The following is a 20909-nucleotide window of genomic DNA, read 5'->3' as shown; positions in this document are numbered from 1 at the left end:
TACGTTTGACGTGACTGCCCATTGGTTGAAATCCAGGAAGTTCCAGCTGCGTTAAAGGGTACGGCTGCAAGGCGTTTCCTCATTGGTCTATAGGCTTGTCAATCTTTTTGAGCACCCGCCCACAAACAGGGAACCGTTTGATTCATTTAAAGCCCGCCTTAAGTTGTCAGCGTCTTGGAGGAAGACATTTACAATTAGATGTGGAATTTAACGTTACTTCAGTGTTAATCAGAAATTCAAAACGCAATGTCGGACCGTATAAATGTCTTCTTTTCTGTGCTCCCGTGTAAAATAATGGTATTTCAGGTCGTTCGCATTATGTCCACTACCACTCTCCGTAGTAGCCACCCAGTCACCGCTTAGCGCATGCGTACTATACCCGTTTAGCTCAGCTTCACGCGTGTGTGAAATACGCATACTTTACCTACTGTAAAAAGTCTGTTTTGAAGACAGAAATTGTACAAATATAAGACGGGGTTTTACCACTATGGGAGGACAGTCAAAGGGCAAGAAGAAAACCAAGCCGAAGAGGAAAGACAACTGCCTAAAGAGTATTTTTGTTCATTTGTTTACCATCTTGCTTGTTATTTAACGTTACAGTATGTAACTTTAGGGTTTCAGACAGTGGACAGACGAAATTAATGAATGTTTTGCGTTGATTTCAACTCTACGAAACCAGATTAGACCAAACTAACGTTGACTCTTCGCTTTTTTTTAACCACAGCAGATGCAGGATTTGTTGGATTGTCCCCCCAAGAAAGGATGAAACTAAGAGTACATGAAAAAGCCAAGAAGAAGAGTGCTGAGAGGTACTCTGTGAAACAGCTGCTAGAAAAGGTGACGGTGGCAAAATATCCACAACGAAGACATGGCTCAGATCTGTCATGCCCTTTGAATGTGTTTTTAAATGTCATATGATCCTATGTTGTACAGACAGAGGAATGCATGGACAGTTTTGACTTTGAGATGGCTGGCCTTTTCTGTCAACGGGCCCTGGACGTGGAGTCCACCAACCTGCAAGCTCTGGACATGCAGGGACACATCTGCTCCGAGCTAGGAAATGTAGAGAAAGCTAAGGGAATATCCTTTCTCCAGGTTTATTTTCTTTTTGTAGGGTGAATGCCAGTAGCTCAGCCAATTCATATTAACACTGATATAATCCAAACTGTTTGAGTGCAGTGAGCCTCCTTGACCGATTATCTCTAAGCTTTTCTGCGTGCAGTGGAGCTGAGCCCAGATGTGGGCCACAGTAAGTACATGTACCTGGGACAAATCCACACTGGCCAGGAGGCTGTGAACTACTACACAAAGGGGATACAAGTCCTGCTGTCTGCATTGGACAAACAAGCACAGACCACAGTGAGTGCATCCCCCCCCCCCCACTGCACACACACACACACACAGACACACACACACACACACACACACACCATACACCTCCATGCTCCGACGCCTTTGCTTTAAGACATAATGCTAGTGTTTTGGTATTTATCTTCACAAGAGGGTGCTGTTGAACAATATATGCAATAATTATCTATTAGCTATTATTACATTCATACACTTCACCTTGTCATGACAGAGATCTATCGAACAGAGTCAGGTCAACTGATCACAATGAATTAATCACATGGTGGTGTACATCCTCGGTGCATGTTATCATGGTTACTTGATGTGCCACCATCACTCATTATTCATGAATTCATAAATAAAAATCTTACAAATGACAGGAAATTAGAAAATTCCTTGTGACATTTAAGTCGCCAACCCACAACATGCTGAATTTTATGCTGACAATGTAAACCTGAAGTCCTGTGGAAATTCTATTAGCTTCTTGTTTCCATCCATCCATCGTCTACCGCTTATCCTGTATTCAGGGTCATGGGCAGGCTGGAGCCGATCCCAGCTGTCATTGGGCGAAGGCAGGGTTCACCCTGGACAGGACGCCAGTCTATCACAGGGCCAACATGTAGAGACAGACAACTGCTCACATTCACACCTACGGCCAATTTAGAGTTATCAATTAACCTATCCCCATCCTGCATGTCTTTGGACTGTGGGAGAAAGCCGGAGAATCCGGAGAGAACCCACGCTTACACAGGGAGAACATGCAAACTCCACACAGAAGGAACCTGAACCCAAACCGGGAATCGAACCCGCGCCCCGCTTCTTGTTTCAAATGTTTTTATTTTGAAACACTATCACATTGGCTACATGCCGCAATGTAATAGAATAAAATACTTCGTTAAAAAAACACTAAGAAACCCTCAAACCTCTTTCTCCCTATGAGTGCCTTTTAAATTCGTTAATCTTGTCCATGAGGATTTATCTGATGATTCTGATCATTTCCAAAGTGTATGTTAATATGCTAATTTGGGGATGTAAGGCATAGCGAAGTGCTATGAAGTGAGTTTGCAGCCGAGGACTTGACTTGGGAACCGGAGGCATTCTCTCAGCTTCTTGTGAAGATTATTCACTGGACTGCTCTTCCATGGAAGTTTGCGTCCTTAAGTTTTTGAATAACTTTGCTTTTGAATTTTCCATTTTTTTTTGTTTTGTTTTGTTTTCACTGTTCAGTAGTAGAAAATCAAAAGTCCAAAAGTTATTTCAAGACTTGCTCAATTCATCATTTAATTACCCAGAGAATTATTAATAATGGCTCAGCTTTAAGGTGTTGCATTCATCTAATAATTTCTTGTTTATTTTTTTTTTCAATTTAATTGACAAGATATCTGTTATTGGTGTAATTTTAAATAACATTTCTTACAGTATTTATACATAAAAGATAAAAGGCCTAGGCTATTCTTTATAATTCAAATCTTAATAGGCCCATATCACAACAGACATTTTGACGTGTCATAGTAGGAAAAGCAATGCTGTCACTAATAGCATTAACGATGGCTCCATTCTATTCAAGTGTTCCAGTAATGACAGTAAGCCAGCACACCAGAACCTGAAGCAGCTAAATAGAATTCAGCCACTATTTATTATACATCTATTATATCATCTCATATTATTATTTTACAACTGTGACTTTTTAACTGTCACAGGTCAAAATGTTAAGTGGAAATGCAGGGAAGGTGTTTTCCTGTCCTGCATTTCTGCTACCTTTTCAAGCTATCTGCTCTTTGCTCTTTAAGCAGGATCAGGCCGGAGCTGCTGCCTCACCGGATGAGGACACCCAGCTCCCCACAGCAAAGGATGTCTGTGCAGCTTACTGCTCCATGGCTGAGATTTACCTCACAGACCTCTGGTACTAGAGCACACCCAGTTACACCTTTGATACTTATAACCCCATTTCATGTGACTGCTTTAGTGATGACTCGGATTTGTCGTTCTCACGTTGCCCCTGTGCGTGTGCGTGTGTGTGTGTGTGTGTGTGTGTGTGTGTGTGTGTGTGTGTGTGTGTGTGTGTGTGTGTGTGTGTGTGTGTGTGTGTGTGTGTGTGTGTGTGTGTGTGTGTGTGTGTGTGTGTGTGTAGCATGGAAGAGGGAGCTGCAGACAAGTGCAGAGAGTTCATTGAGCAAGCGTTACAGTATCACCATGACAACCCTGAGGCTCTACAGCTTATGGCAAGTTACCTGTTCAGTACAGACAGAAACCAGGTCAGTACACACACGCACATATTCACACACATTCACACACATTCACACGCACACACACATACGCACACACGCACACACACACGTACACACAGGATGAGTTATCGCCACATTAAAGCGGGAATCTGCTGAGTTAATTATTCTGAGCAAATTGAATTGTATGCCATTAATCAGCAGATGGACACTTGCATTAACACTCACACACACACAGACAGGTCATGCTGATAGGAATGTCAATTACTGGGTAGATCATTGAGGTCATCTGACAAGTGAGAGAGCAGCAGCCTATTGGACTCAATTTGGAAATGAATGATGCCACGAGAGCTTTGCAGCATAAAACATCTGACAGTGAGTTTGGAAGAATGTCTTATTAATATCTCTATTTGTAGTCATTATTATTATTATTATTATTATTATTATTATACTTTTTAATATATTTAATTTCAAGACATTTAAAATATCACTGCTTTACTAACTATTATTAAAGGCAGACAACACTGAGGATGAAACCTTTCTGTGAGAAATAGAACATATTCACAAATGCGTCCCATTTGGCTTTTTCAAGTGGCAAGATTTTGCAACTCATGATAACTGACTCCCTAACTCACAAGGTCACTAATTTATCTTTGAGTTGAATAAAACTAGTTGGATTTTCAAGTATGAGCAGTTCTCTTATAATAGGTAAAACTATTTAGAAAATTGGCCCCAGTGACATCTGTGGATGATCATAGGCAGTGCATTGTTTATGGAAAGGTACTTTTCTTCTCATATAACTTTTCTCAAAAGTTCTGTAGGGCTGATGTGGATCTGTAATACTAGCTGTAAACTGTAGGGGTCAGGCTGGCTCCAGTCACACTGTATAGCCCACATTTAATCTATTTAGGAGTGCTCTGGTAATAATTACAAGAATAATATTAAAATTGACCTCAAATTAACCAAAAGACCATTGACATCTATGAAGCATTCATTATTTAAATTCTCTCCTTTTAGTCGTTTTGTGTGTCTCCACGTACATATATTACGTGTATATATGCAGGCTAAGATGTTGTTTGAACTTACACATCTATGCGTTGTGTTTTCTCCAGGAAGGCAAAGAATACCTGTTGAAGAGTGTGGCGGTGTGGCTACCTGCCCAGAAACAGTGTGCAGCGTCCTCCAGCACAGAGGAAGACATGCAGGTGAGTTGGAGCTGTGCTTAGTATTTCTCTTGACAGCAAGCGACGCTCATAACATCCCGGTTTATTTATAAAGCACTTTCAACTAACGGGATTGTCACAGTGTGCTTTGCAGTGAGCACAGACATAAGGACACCAGTAGAGATGAGAAGTAAGAGATAATAAAACTGAGGGATAATAAAAAATAAAAGATAGAACAAATTCTTCACAAACCTCTTTGCTTTTGTGTGTGTGTGTGTGTGTGTGTGTGTGTCGGCGTAAAGACAGAGCATGTATGAAAGCACAAGGCGAAACCAGGAAAGTACAAAGGATACACACTCTTTGAGCAAATTATTGTTAGGAATTTGGCAAAAGGAAGGGCTGTAATGTCAAAGTAAGGACGGTCCGTAAATAACACTAAATAAACGGCACCCGAGCTTCATTCTCAGCATTCAAATACTGAGCAAATATGATATAAGAGGGGACGAGGTGATGATGTGAGACTAAAATCCTGGTGGCACCGCTGTTATGACTCTTATCTTCAGGAGCAGGTTGATCGGAACTCACACTGCCCACACTTTCCTGTGATTAACAGCCACATATAGCTGCGGGAGTGTTTTGTACCTTGAAATTGGATCGGGTTATTATCGGACAAAGGGAAAAACTATGTTTGGTAAACACTGTCGAGGTGACGGCGTTCTCTTTTTCTTCTCCAGAATGAGATCCCTCCGTACGAGTCTCGAGTCACCACAGGCAAACTGCTCATCGAGTCTGAGGAATATGAGGTAAAATGTGGTGCTCCTTCACTGTGCTGCTGCTGGTCGGTGTATTTCTCATGCTGGGGGGGCGGCCTGGCAGTTTTATGTGTATGGTGTGGTGGCGCATGCGTTTGTGTGCTTTCTTTTCTAGTGAATAGCACTGAAGGTGGGAAGGCCACGCCTGGTCCCCATCCCCTCTGGAGTTCAGTCTCAATAATTAAAGAGTGGTATTTACAGAGAGGGGACAGGGGTGAGGGGGCACGCAGGGGAGGAGGGATGTGAAGACGGGGGGGGGGCTGTAGTGTGATGAATTGCTGCCATATCTGTGATGCGGCACACTTCTAGATCACTCATGAATTTCCAGTATTAATGGCCTTGATTTTAGTGGCGTCAGTTCGGTGCTAAAACCTCAAACAGTCATTAACGCTTGAAGTCTTTTTCTGCGATTACTGCCACGCCAACAGCAGTCCAGCTATTTCCTGTTGTGATCCAGTGATTAATTTGTGCTCACTCTTGTTGAGTGGTTTATGGTTATTACTGACAGGAAATGAGGACAGCCCCCCCACCCCCCCTCACTGTGTGTGTGTGTGTGTATATGTGTGTAAATGTGTGTGTATGTGTGTGTGTATGTGTGTGTGTGACGGGGAGAGAGAGCTGGGCTGTCAGGTGTGTCAGTAAAATGACAGCGTCTCGGTCCACAGTTTCTGACATGTCGTTTGTCTTCATCCTCCTGTTGGTGTCATCAAGCCCGAAACGGAAAAGTCCACACATTCTGAGTGGTTTATTTTGCTTTATGCACACGTATGCCAAACCCAAGGTTGGTCATATTTGCTTCTAGACGTTTCTGAGGGAAATTGAGCTTACGGATTGGACGTGGAGTAGACGCAAGCTATTTTCTGTCCGTCTCTCCCAGACTGGGACTTAGCCGGATTTGATAGGAACATCCTCTCTTTTCTTTCCCTCCTCTCCTCCTCTGTCACACACCCACGCACACTCATTCATTTTTGTGCTCAATATCTCTCCCCGTGGACCATAAATCTATTCACTGCTAAACTCTCTGTAAAGTTGTGTGCTTCCAGTCTGTATCAGTTTGAAGGCTACCTTCTTAGCATGGTGCCAAAGTGCCTGTATTTATTCCCCGATGAATATTTAGTTTGGTCCTTCAAACGGAGCCACGGCTTTGAAATTTTGATTCATATATAGACCAAAGAACACAATAAAGATTTTATTTTGTTGTGTGTTTCTTGTAACTTCATAGAGTAAACGGGTACTTCTGGTAGATAATAGTTATAAAGTTGTGGAAGAACTATCCTGTTCTTTACCAACAAACATTTCTCCGTCTCTGTTGGAGATTACGCCTTTTTGTCTGATGAATGCATTTTTGGTCATAATGTGTTTGTTTGAGTTGGAATTGGAGCAAATTAGGCATTTGGCAGAATAACAGTGTGCAACCATTGGCCAACTTGTCTTGGTGCATTATATTATCATGTAGTTATTGGAAAAAAAATTGCTGTAGAGCATGGCGACAGATTAAATCACAAAGAAATGGCCTTTAGGTGTTTCCCCCCCAAAGGCTGTTAGGTAGATGGCATCGTATTGTTTGTGACTTGCATGTGACAGTTCAAACATAAATCTCACACATTGAACATGTGACCTTTACTATCTGAAATGGCACCTCTGCCTTTTTTTCCCTTTGAAAGTTTTTTTAGGGATTTTTTCATTCAAGCCGATTAATTTGTCGTGACATTAACAGAGGTGGTCACATATTCAGTGCCGGTGGGCAGCCTCAGCATAACAATGATAAACCCAAAGTAGGAATGCGTTGTGCATAAATGATAATATCAGGCTAATACATCCTTGTAAACTAACATTTCAGAACGGCTCCTCCCCTCTTCAGTCTTCTGTCTCAGTGAGACGTGGATATGTGCCACTTAATTTAGAAGGGGGAAAAAGTCACCAAAAATTGCTTTTCAAGGTCTTTTGAGGAGAAACCTTTGAATGCATACAAATCTGGCTTTGATTTCCATAGCTGTAATGGGAATTTAGTAGAAACACACCAGGGGTGCTTGGAAGCAGGATAAGTGACACAACTCTGAAGGGAACATTGTTTAAATGTGTCTGAACCACTTCTGTTTGAAACAGCTACCGGTAGTTAATTAATAGATCGGTTGATGGATGAAATATGAAACGTTGTCACTCAAAAATACTAAACATTTACTGGCTTCAGCCTTCTGGTTGGAGAATTTGGTGCTTTTCTCTTTTTCATATCAAGTTTTACTATATTTGGGTTTTGGAGTATTGGTTGGACCATAAAAAATAACTTTGACAATCTGTTATTTAAGTCATTTACCATCCTTCTCCAATGTGAGGATTTGCTGCTTTTCTCTGCTTTGTGTAATTGTTGCAGAATACTTTTGAATTTTGGACTAAGCAGTCAGTATGAGGAGGATTTTCAATAATTTCTTTAATTTTAATAGTAAAGATTAGGAAGCATAAACAACTAATCAAGATATTATTTAATGTTTTATTAATTATTATTTGTATCCCTTAATTCCTGCTTTATTATACTGACATGTTTCATGTTTAAATGAGAAATACAATCAAACACACAGCGCCACACATTACCATCATAATCACCCATTATCACCATTAATTCACTTGCCACATGGCAGACAGTCAGACAGACAGACCGTCAGACAGACGGGCAGACGGCCTCCCCTGACAACCATTAAGGTGTCTGTTCTGTGAAGTTGGCACAGCAGCTGACGGCTCTTACTCTCCCCGTCGTTGTCATTCTTGTTTGCGTTTATGCTGCTCCTTGAACATTTCTGTTCTCACATTTAGCTCACGACAGAGAACAGCTTGTACTTTCCAATGTTGCTTGCGAGTACAGTTGCCACTGACATCCCCGGGATTTATTTACTTTAGTGTAGACGTCCCCGTTCGTGCACACATGTGTGCGTTTGTTGGAGTTTCTGTGTGTTAGAGATACGGCTTGCCCTCGCTTGTAAAGTGATTTGTCTTTCTCCTGTCTCTGCAGTGCGCTTTGGTAAAATGATTCTGTTAAACAAAATTGCCTGAAGATTGTGTGCACACACACACACACACACACACACACACACACACACACACACACACACACAAACAATGGCCATTATAAATGAGATCCTCCCAGAGTGCTGCTTTTTTTTTTTTTTTTTAACTTTAACAGGTCTTGAAATAAAGAGGACAGCATGTACTTGTCTTTGCCCCGTGTGTGTGTGTGTGTGTGTGTGTGTGTGTGTGTGTGTGTGTGTGTGTGTGTGTCTGCGCTGCACCGCTGTTTTTCACGGACCCATTTTGCATTGTTTGTTAAGATACTTTTTTTTAGTGCCCTTCCTTCCAGTTTTCGCACTTTTTCCTTCGTAGTCCTCCCCCTCCCCTTATCTTCACCGAATATTAATCTTGTTGTTGTTTAGAGCGTGAAGCGGCTTAAAAATCTCTGAATCTTTAATCACTCGCCCCTGGGTTGACCAGTGTCGTTAGGAAGGAGTACAGTTGGAGACGATATAATGGTTATCATTGCTGCTTATCCTGGCTCCCAGATATCTCTTGTTCTATTTTTGTTGCCCCCAAAAAACTGCCTGTTCTATCCGTTGTTTAATACCCGGACAGATCTTTACTCCTATCTCCTACATCTATTCCCTGGGTTGAATTACTGCGCTTTGTGTGTATCTCTGGGGTTGTGCGTGTGTCTTCCTGTCACAATGTTGTGATACAATGAAAATCATTTTTTTTCGCTGGGCATGAATCCACTCATCATCAACTGGGATTATGTGTTTTTGTTTGTGTATTTTTAATCAGCGATGAATTAATTAAAGACAATGGCTTTTCAGCTGATAATTGGTGGAGCAATCAACCTCCCCGGCATGCACATTTGCACACTCTTAATTCACACTCTCAATTAACCTGACTCTCCCACAGTCTACGCAAGCTGCTGACCTCTCTATCGCCACTGGAAGCACGTCTGCTTAATGAAGAGAAGGGTACTCCGAAGAGCGGGAGTGGAAAAAAATTAGGAAGCTCTCCGGCTAATAAGGCCGCCTTAACAGGAAACAAGTGCTGCTTGTTGTGCTCACTGTTGTGTGTAGCTTTGTTAAAGTGTGTGACCGTGCAGCGGTGTGTCAGAGCGTGCAGCGTTGTGCCTGTCTTTTATTCTTGCCCTTCACCACGGGTGATTGGCTAACAGTCGCCTCCAACCTGAAGTTGACAAAAATCAATATATCATCACCTGGGGCCTCCAACACACATGCACACACACACATGCACACACACGCACACACACGCACACGTACAAGCCACAACCACATAATCCACAAGGAGAGGGGGAGAACAAACCAAACACACAGCCTTCTTTAGTCATGGTCTGTTTTCTGTAATAGAAACTTCCCACAGAATCTAATCCAGACAGTAATGCTATATGGCAAAGGTCACCTAACATTAAATTCATTTTAAACCTCAAAAGGGGAGGATAGGGTGTGCGTGTGTGTGGGGGGGGGATCGAGACGATGAGTCAGGCTGATATTTAAGTTTATTTTGCTCCCTGTGGAGTGGTACCGGTTAACAATCCATTGACCGTCAATGTCTCTAAATGGATTAACAGGGCTATCGAACAGAGCAGCTATAGTGACTATTGACTGTGCGATAAGCACTGGTGAGTTTGTGTATCGACGGCCATGTCCGTTGTCTTGTTGGTATCGATGGCGTTGTGTATGGGACGCCGACCTCATAGACGCTTATCAGACCGTCTGATCACTGTGACTGATGGAGCTGCCTGTGTGTGTGTGTGTGTGTGTGTGTGTGTGTGTGTGTGTGTGTGTGTGTGTGTGTGTGTGTGTGTGTGTGTGTGTGTGTGTGTGTGTGTGTGTGTGTGTGTGTGTGTGTGTGTGTGTGTGTGTGTGTGTGTGTGTGTGTGTGTGTGTGTGTGTGTTCTGATATTTTCTAGTATGACTGTCCTCTGACGTTGAAGATGATTTCAACTCTCTCCCTATGTCTGTGCATTAGATGGCGGTAGACGTGTTGGAGGGTCTTCTGGAGGAGGATGATGAAGTTGTCCAGGTAAGCAATGAAGTAACGGCCCAGCAGTAAACCCCACAAATGAGCATTGTACTGGTTCAAAAAGCCAATGGGATTTCATTGAAAATGTTTAAATGTGAATTCTGGACACAATCAACCAATCAGAGCTTTGTAGGGATTAGGGATGAGAATGTCCACATAGCTTGCTAGCTACCGAGCTACATTCATGAAGAAAAAGCAACAGAGAAATGGTGTGTGGATAATATCAAATCTTAAATCTGCATGTTTCTTGAATCGTGGTTAAAAAACGTACAGCTAACAGCAGCCACTACTACAGCTACTACAGCTTGCCCTTCCTGCTTGGCCTGAGCAAAAGAAAACGAAATATTTTAACACCAAGTAATTAGTTAACATGAACTCAGTGTCATGCTGATTGAACCAAACATGCTTTTTGTATAATTACCAGGCTAGTCAATGATTCTCTGTTCTGGAGGAGGTATGTGTTCGTATGTAGGCACTTAGTTACTCCTGCTGCTCCTGCTGCTCCTGCTGCTCCTGCTGCTCCTGCCCCCAACCTCTGTGTGCTCTCTCACACACCTGAGAATATGAATACTTATTAGAGAGAAACGTAAATGGCAGTATTTCCTGTGCTTTAATGGGTGCATGTGCTGTCATTGGGCTCCAAATCCTCACTGCCAGTGGCAGATGAAATGAAGGTGAGCCACTCATTCCAGATTGAAGAGCATGGCAGTCTCTCTCTCCTGCTCTCTCTCGCCACCACTCCCCCTCAGGCGCAGCCTCACACACCACACCCCCGAGCTGACAGATTGAGAGCAGCCATCGCGGGGCTGAACTTTTAAACTTGCTCCATGAGACGTACAGCTGTGACACTCCGTTTGAGCGGGCCCTTCAGCCAATCACACATGCACCGAGTCACCAGTCCTAATGGTCAAAATGTGTCCGGACTGGTCACACTGCAGTTATTTAATGACAGTCATAGTGGTGATGGTGAGGACTACGCCCTCTGCACCCCCCGCTCTCCCCCTTCTTTGTCTTATTCTTACATCCTTGCCTTCGTCGTCGTCTTCTGGCTCTTGCATATCTCAATGTTGGAGCGTTACTTATAAAATGTTAAGTCTGCACAAACAACTGAGCTAGTTCCTTGCAAATCCTGTTTCAAAGGTATTCCGTTGATTCATGATGCTTTTGTTCTTCCTTCAGCAGCACCATATGGGAGCTAAGATGTGCCTTACTTTGAAATGACAATAGTCTCAGTGATTTGACTGACAGACGCAGAGTTTATTTTATTATGTGCGCTTCTGTCTGAGGTTGCGTTCGGGTAGAGTGGATTCTTAATTAGCCAACTTTGTTTTCATGTTTTTAATTTTGAATGTGTGGAGGGAGACGTCGTCTTCACCACATCTCGAATAATTTCACTGTGGACCATCTGTAAAGAATTTGAACAGCCTTGTTCGAGCTGTTTTGAAGACATGAAGTGCTGCTCGTTTGAGAAGAAGTTAACATGTTGTATTAAAGTGACCCCATTTCACTTTTTCCTCTCCTCGATACACACAATATACACATTCGGCATTCACAGAAAATGGTTCAATGATATAAATGTCATATTGCCGGTTCTGCAACATTACTACATTTATCCAGTGCTGCTGTTGTTCTGATAAGTATGGCTGTAGGGGGTAGCCACCCACTCGGCTTGCTCAGTGGCAATTCTGAACTCCGTGTGCTATGCCTTGATGTGTTTGTTAGCTAAATGGTTTATTTGGCAGAGGTGCAGATCTCTACAGCCTCTGCCCTCCATGAATAATGAATAAAGTGAATATTTGTGTCTTGGTGCTTGAAGAACGGTGGGTGGGTGATCTTTGGCCTTAGATGAGAGGCGCACACACACCTCCAAGTTCACTGAGAGTGGAATCTGATCGTGTTTAGGGTTGAAAGAGCAAGCACAGCACACTGTACGTAATTATGTGGGAGAAAGAAAGTGTGACTGTAGAAAAGAAAGATGTGGTGTGTTTCAGCATGCTAACTTACAGTTAAAAGACCTCGTCCACCCACTGTTTGAATTCTGGGAAGCAACAGGATTATGTGATGTGTCATTTTTATAGCATAATTCATGGAGCTAAAGCTCGACATATACAATAACATGATACCGTGGGTCTAGTGTGAAATATGGGAATTGAACCTACATGATGCTTGAGAAAGTCTTTCATGAAAAAGACTGGCTATAATTTCTAATTAACAGTGATGCAGTTTATTTTTCCAGGGAGTTGATTCCTGAGGATTCCTGTCTTTACATGTTTGAATTTAATGGCCATAACATAAGCTTCTCTGGAGCAGGTGTGGTTCAGAGCTAAAGTTACCATGGCGATGTATCTCACTGAAATTATAGTCATCAGTAAACCAGAGTCAAGGCGAAGTTAGCTTGTTAGCCCACTAATCCTGCTTTCTGAGACGGGCCCCGGGGCCGTGGTACTTCTGTTCCTCCACAACTCATCTCGAGGTAGAATTATGTAGAATAAAATACTTAAGACTCGGATAGAAAGGACAATATTCTATCCTCTAAATTAATGAGTAACATTGTACACAACACAGAATGTAAGTATATTATTTGAAATGCAGAAAAGATATTTGCCTGAGGGATTTTACTTTCTATTTATTATATTATGTTTTGGTATACATTTCAACAAAGTAATTGCTTTTTTTTCCGCTATAGAAAGATAACAAATTGGTAGTGGCAGATGGTGAGAGTCAGAAAGTCAGGTTTGAATGAACTGTGTCGCTACAGGAAGTGCACACATTCATGTGCATGCATCATTTGTAAATGAGTACAGTATATGCAAGGATTTGATCAGGTTGACAGTTATTATGGGAGAGATGGATCGCTTGTGTGTCTCTGTGATGTTGTGTGTGTGAACCCTATTTGTCAAAGAAGGATGTGAGATTTCATGCAGAGGGTTACAAATCTGTTTCCCTAGTCACAGCTCACTTACTGCAACAAAGAACACTTTCTCTCTGTCTGAATCTCTCCCCCCCCCCCCCTTCTCTCTGTGCCTCCCAGGTGTGGTATCTCTCCGGCTGGGTGTGCTACCTCCAGCTGGAAAAGGCAAAGGAGCAGCAAGAAAGCGAGGGAAGACAAGTGACGGAGGAGGAGACGGAGGAGCGGAAGGCATTGACGGAGGCAGGCAGGTCGTACCTGACCAATGCTAAGAAGGTAATACTGATCATAAACGGCATATTTGTGGTTCATCACGTATATGAACACCACTGGATTATTGACTAATCCTTTAATAGTACATGACCTAAATTTAAAATCTGATTTAGTGGTGCTTTACTTAAGTATTTCCATTTCAGGACACTTTATACTTCGGCTCCATTCGATTTCAGAGGGAATTATTGTACTTTTTATTCCACTACATCTATCTGACAACCATAATTCCTAGTAACTATAAGCCCTGCTTACTCCATATTTCCTAGTTAGATTTATCAGGTAGTCATTGAAGCCATTTTTCTTGCAAAAATGCAAAACATTAGAATATTTATGGTTTCACTTTCTCAAATGTGACAATTTTTCTCTCAAATTGCAGGAAACTAAATGATTTTGAGATTGGAACAGGTTGGACAAAACAGTTGAAAGTGTCACTTTGAACTCTTGATGATTGTGATGGACATTCTCAATATTGAATTAGTTTCATAAACCAGCTTATTATTAATGGATTCATCAAGAAGATAATTAGTAGATTATTACATAATAAACATCCTTAGTTGCAGCCCTATGAAGTAATAAACTTCCACCTGAACCAACAATAGTTGCTTATATAATAATGCATGAGTTATAATAATGGAATTATATAACGTAATAATAATATACCATTGGGACTATTTATGTGCATTTTATTTTGCTACCATCCTGATAATCAGGATATTCCTGATAAAACCCACGTTCTTTTACTTAAGTACAAATAAGAATCCAGGACTCTGACATGCTATTGAGTATTTATATTGTGTGGTTTTTGGTACTGACACTTGAGTAGATGATATGAAAACTCTTACACCACTGTGCACACCAACTGTGGGTTCAACTAGTTACATCCACTGCTCTGTCACAAAAGGTAAGACTCCTAAGGACCGGTTCGTGTCGGTGACGGAGTACATGCAGTGCTGTGACCATGGGAGGATTCTAACTAAGCTGCTTTGTTGCCACAGAAATGTCTTTTTAGTACGATCTCAAAGAGGTTTAAATATACCGCTGTCTCTCTCCCCGCTCCCCCGCACACACGCTCACACACTCGGAGTGATGTGTCTCATTCATTCTGTCATTCTGTCAGGGAGCAGTGCCTCTCTGGGGCCGTGATTCATGTTAGTCTAAAATCCAATAGGCTTGTAAATCAGACACAGACTGCGAGATGGCAGGCCCCACCTACGATCCCTTTTTCTCTTCTCTCTTTACTTTCCTCTCCCTTTCACCTCCCCACCTCCCCGCCTGCTCTCCCGCCACATCGTGTTCCTCTGCAGATGAGTAGGGGCAGCAGAGTGGCGGTATATTGATGCCCGTGTCTCTGGCCAACGGTTTAGTGACAGGCCTGTCTAACCAGCATCCACTGGGACGGGAGCAAGGTGGGCTTTGAGCTGCCAAGAGGGAGAATGGAAGAAACGATGGAAGGCACAGAGTACATTTCAGCTGCAAGCTTTCAGTGTGAGAGTTAATAGAGAAGAAATCAATTGAGGAAAAAGAAATGGAAATTGAGAAATGTGAAGAATTAACTACTTAACTGTTTTTGCACAGAGAGAAAGAAAGCAAGCAGGGATAAAAAGGTGAAAGGCCTACAAAAGAATTGGCTGAGTCATCAGAGCATGACAAGTAAACAGCAACGCTGTTTCTTTGTAGAGTGAGTGAAGCAACAGGCGCAGGATAATGTGGGAAGCAAATGCATGGAGACCTTGAAAAGGTGATGTGGAGTGTGGAGAAAAAGCAGCCCCCTGTGGTTCACTTAATTCCTCATCTTGCAGCTTTAGCCCATATACGTGTGCATCTGTACATTGTGTAGTCCAGATTCTCTCTTTTTTCTATCAGTGTCTTTGTTTCCGAGAGTCACTGTGAGTGTTAATTATTTAGGATGAGTCCGTCTGCTAGTTAAAATGGGCTCCAACATGGAAATGAGGCCTCAAAGCCCAACGGCTTGTTTTGGCGCCAGTCCACTTCTCTGCATACTTTATGACTTTGCTAAGAGTGTGTGTGTGTGTGTGTGTGTGTGTGTGTGTGTGTGTGTGTGTGTGTGTGTGTGTGTGTGTGTGTGTGTGTGTGTGTGTGTGTGTGTGTGTGTGTGTGTGTGTGTGTGTGTGAGAAATCACAAGGTTATGCGTAGGTGCACCTTATGTGGATGCACATATTTAATTCTGGTTGTGTGTGCCAACTTGCATATCTAATTATATGTTAAGAAATGTCTTCATTATCCGTAATTTCTGTGAACGTTACTTGCCCGCCCGCACGCTCCCTCTCAATCACTCGCTCACACACGCATACACGGTGCATTCAGCTGAGATACTATTAAAAGGAATGATGGGGAGCAATGGATGGCTTGCGAGGACAAGAAAGAAGTGTAGGAGAGGAGCAGGAGTGGGAGAATGAAAGGGAATGCGAGGAAGGGAACCGATTGGACGGTTTGTGTGATTGTGTGGGTGCAGGGGGTGGAGCTGGCCAATAGTGGTGAGGGTAAAATCAATAGTAAACCGGACGTGAAATGTAATTTGAGTCCCAGCCAGAGATAGGGCGCGATAGAAGAAGGATCTGCAGTGTATGCACAGAGGACAATGTTATATTTATGTGGGTGCACGAGTGTGCAGGTGCGCGTGCACAGAGGCAGCTAGGGCAACTGTAGGTCAAAAGCTTCACTATTTGATGTGGTGGAAGGGGTATCCCATGCGTACATATTGTGGGTAGGCTTGGTCCGAGCTGTGCTTGTCATGTAGTTTTAATGCCTTTTTCCCAGGATGTGACTGGAGGACTGAAGTGTTAAATTGTGCGTGTCTGTCTGTGCGTGCGTGTGTGAGTTTGCAATCAGCCCTCTTGAGACTTCCAGCGACATGTTCACACTCAAGAAGGTCTAATCTCAGCCAGTGTCACACCCACGCGGCGAGGAAGCATGTGTGTGTTTGTATGACAGAGTGAGACAAAAGAGGAGGAGAATGTGTCGAAACAATTCATCTGATTAATGTTCTCTGACTAATGACAAGACATGCGGTAGGAGTGCTGTGTTTGGTCGAAACAGGGTTGGGGGGGGGGGGGGGGAGTTGAGAGGAGGGCAAGATTTCGGTGGTCCTCTGCCAAAATGGTAGACGCGCTTGTGTGCATGCGAGTTCAAGTATAAGATGTGAAAGTATGAAGAGGTATCTGTCTCCTTGACGGGAAGGTCATTTGGTGAGAGCGTACGAGTGCAGGCGACAGAGAGCCGAAGACAGAGTACGGGAGGAGAAAACGGTCAGAAGACGAGCCGGGAGAATGAAGGCATTAGAGAATGAAATGAAAGAAGAGGTGAAATGAAAGGGGAAGTAAAGCTTAGGTGTGGAACAGGAGGTGAACAATGATGGAATGATTAGGCTTTCACCATAAAATCAGTGTTTCTTTAAAAAGGAAGAAAAAGGATTCTGTCAAAAATGAGGCGGAAAGAATCAATTTAGGTAAGAAGGGTACATTATTGCTTATTATCACACGAAAGATAGCACTTACACATAATCTATAGCGACCCACACTCTATATAGCTAAAGAAATTACGTTTTTGTAGAGAAAGAAATTAATTAAAGATGGCTCAAATGTCAAATTTGTAAATGTATTATTTTCTTACTTTTTCATTAAAAAGTCTGTAATCTTTAAATCGAGCAGAAAGCCCTTCATAAGCTGCAATACAATGACCATAAACAGGGTGAGAACTCATTCAACCCCAGAAGCACTTGCACTGCATTGTCCACCGAAAGTGAACATAATTCTGTTTTGTATTAAAATCCATAGGCCCATTCAATTCTCTTACCAAGGATTGGAGCCGTTACTGTCATTATCATGAAGTCAAACTAGCTAGCTCTTCTCTGGAAGAGTTTCTTCATGATGAAATCTGCCATGTTGATTTATTTCACATCGGGTTTCTGGAAACTCCGAGAAGAATCAAGATTCAAATTGGTTTCCCGGTTTAGAACATTGACGGTTTCCCGGGTGAAGATTCAGCAGCAAAGGACATCAAAATGAACAATTAGAAAAAATGCATTTAAAAGTAGAGAAAGACAGTTATAACTTAATTTGGATACATTGCTGCTGCATTAGCACTAAACACAAACTACATCTGAGGCTGATGGTAATGTTGGTCCTTCAGCAGGTCTTTAGCCAAGTTAAATTTTGATGATGGTCTTCGAGAACTTGGAGAATCACAAAAAGGCACCATGAACAACTCCCTCTTAAATACTGAGATATTTCAATAGAAATTGTGCTCATGGTGCATTAGAGGAAATAAGTCATAAGAATATATCCTCTTCTAATATCATCACACCATTTCTACATTGCATCCGGTTGCTGCCATGATATTTTCCCTCTGAAACAAGTCAAAATCATAGTTCTTGGATCGGCCGACGGGTTTCCATGGCGCTAACGTGGCTAAAAAGTTGATGGAGTAGACGGTGAGAACAGATGTGTCCGTGGGCTTCTCGTGCCGGCGTAGAATATCGGTGCGTGTGCTGGCGAGTTGTTCCGATGGTGGTCAATTCCTGATATCGGGCCTGTGACTGAGGGCTTGAAAGTAGAGCAAAGTGGACCGTGAAAGAATTATACAATTAGATCCACTCACACGTACGCGCTCGCTCTCCCTCCCGCTCCAGGCAGCTCTCTGGGCCGTGAAAGTGAGAAGAGAAAACATAGGCTGCTGTAAATGAGAAATGCCCGTGTTTCTGGCGGCGGCGGCGGTGCTGATCTCAGCAGCGTTCGGTGTGGATTGTGTAAAGAATAGCTCCTGTATGTTTAGCTAGCTGAAAGCATCACAATGAATAATCACAGCATATCCCCGCAGACACACTATGCTATTGATTCGTAGGAAATATCACCATGTACGAATGCAATCTCCGAATAGCATTCAGTAGTGCAGGACAGTGTTTTTTCTTTATTTTGTATTATTTATTTTTTGCACACGTCCACTGAATTTCTCTCATGCAAGTCATATGAAAGACACCCTCCTCGTCTTACCCAAGGCTGCAGTGTGCAATTATTGTGGGGTATTGAGTCTATTGTAAAGCAAACCCAACTTTTATTCCGAGTGCTTGTTGTGGATAAACATCTCCAGGCGTTCCAGAGTGACGTTTGCAGAATGAAAATCAGTGTTTCTTTTCCCCCCTGTGTGTGTGTGTGTGTGTGTGTGTGTGTGTGTGTGTGTGTGTGTGTGTGTGTGTGTGTGTGTGTGTGTGTGTGTGTGTGTGTGTGTGTGTGTGTGTGTGTGTGTGTGTGTGTGTGTGTGTGTGTGTGTGTGTGTGTGTGTGTGTGTGTTGCTTTAAGGATGATAAGAGGGTCAAATCTCCCCCAGTATCAGACCCTGTGCCTGGACCTGGGTCACGCTCCACCTCCCTGGAGCGCCAACCTGCAGAGACACCATCCACTTAAATATGTACACACACACACACACACACACACACTCTCATTCACACACACACTGCACACATTCTTACACTCCAAATGAGTTCCCATGGGACTGCGTGTCTCCTGTCAGGACCTGCTGTTGCTTAGAGACTGGTCCTGGGGTAAAACAGTCACACACACTCTTCTTCACTCTCCTGGCCTTGTTACACTTTTAGTGAGAATGATGGCACTCAGCTGCTCATTGTCCACAAGCTCAGGGGACCATGTGTGTGCACGTGTGTGTGCGTGTGTGTGTGTGTGTGCACGTGTTTGTGCATGTTGGACTAAATAGAATAATATTGTGAGATCTAATAAACCGTTCCCCGCTCTGCCCTCATTCTCTCTCTAGTTGGGTTTCTGGAAAGAAAAGCATAAATATAAATCGCTGCATCAGTTCCTCGTACTATACACACACACAGACACACAGTGTTATGCATTGCTGTCCTTGGTGGTAGCTCCAGTAGTTTTATCACACAACTCCACTTCGAGTTCAGTAATTACACACAAGCTGGGTATTTTACAGAGATAAATGTGCTGGCTGCTTTGAGAACGGCACTTAAAAAAATAAAATAAATAAATGATCCTCTCTCCTTCACGCCATATTTCACTGAGATAGCAACTTTGATTGTGTGTGTGTACGTGCACATGTGCGCCACATCACCATATATGCATTCATGTTGCAACAGCAAAAAGGAAGATAAATGGTCTTTTCGTCTCTCGTGCGGATGAACGGTGCATCAAATGTGCTGATTTGCCAAATGAAAGACAAAAAGTCTTTACCGGTGTTTTGCGAGCGTGACGGCCTCGCTGACGGAATGCAGCTGCTGTTGGAAATTTGAGGCGGACTAAGCAGCACTTGGAGACTTAAAACCTCAGGGCTGCAGCTCACCGATGCCGTGGTGATGCACCGTTCTCCTCAGTGACACGACGGAGGAGCTTTTCCCTCCTTATCTCATTTCATGTATTTCCTCTGTGATATCATGTTGCACTTCATGTCTGCTGTATAACCTACATTCTATTTAAAATGTCCATTTTTCCAGTCTACTTACGAGCCCGTTTGATACTTGCATCATCCTTGTTTTCCTCTCCCTCTTCCTCAGCTGTACACCAAGCTGCGATGTGACGATCAGCCGATGTTGGAGCATGTGGAGCATCTGCTGAGCGATCTGGGAGGAGAGCTGGAGGCAGAGGAGGGAGACCCACTCTTGGATGAAGATTACGAACCCTGTAGTGATGATGAGGAGGATGCAGCAGAGGCACCCATGGAACACTGATCACAGCCCCCCCTTGCTTTTACGCTGTGATTTCTCCTCCCCCCCATCATGCTTCCCTCTAGTTAAAATGTTCTAGTGCACTCTCGTACGTGCCTTTTGTACTGACTATCCTTTCACACTAGTTTATCAATGATGAAATTTGAAGTGAGGTGCACAAAAAGAGTGGCATTAAAAAGCTGCAGTCTACCCGATCTCTTCTACTGAATTGTTCAATGCTTAATGCTTTGAGTGCATATTTGAGTAACGCTTCCCTTAATCTCCTTGACTGATGTTGATGAAAGAAATTAGTTTCAGAGCTTTACTTCTCACCGGCAGCGAAAGGGAAACACCTTTGACTGTTTTCACCTCTTGCATCCACAAGGTGTGCCTACACATAACCTCATGAATACACACACACACACACACACACA

The 20909-nt window shown here is 42.9% G+C and overlaps 1 protein-coding gene across 1 annotated transcript; it reads left to right on the top strand.

Moving 5' to 3' along the window:
* The first annotated feature begins 373 nt into the window (after positions 1-373).
* Positions 374-20690, top strand: LOC311024679 (uncharacterized protein). The gene is made up of 11 exons (XM_084027199.1): positions 374-551; positions 725-837; positions 934-1080; positions 1207-1359; positions 3138-3250; positions 3479-3602; positions 4685-4777; positions 5470-5538; positions 10555-10608; positions 13640-13792; positions 20326-20690. Exons 1-11 carry the CDS (start codon positions 488-490, stop codon positions 20497-20499), a joined length of 1257 nt encoding a protein of 418 aa, XP_083883325.1. The 5' UTR covers positions 374-487; the 3' UTR covers positions 20500-20690.
* Positions 20691-20909: the final 219 nt, after the last annotated feature.

Source organism: Eutrigla gurnardus (assembly GCF_963514095.1).
Source record: "Eutrigla gurnardus genome assembly, chromosome: 14".
NCBI classification, from domain to species: Eukaryota; Metazoa; Chordata; class Actinopteri; order Perciformes; family Triglidae; genus Eutrigla; species Eutrigla gurnardus.
Note: the sequence above shows the minus strand (reverse complement) of the source record. Positions and strands in the feature narration are given on the sequence as shown.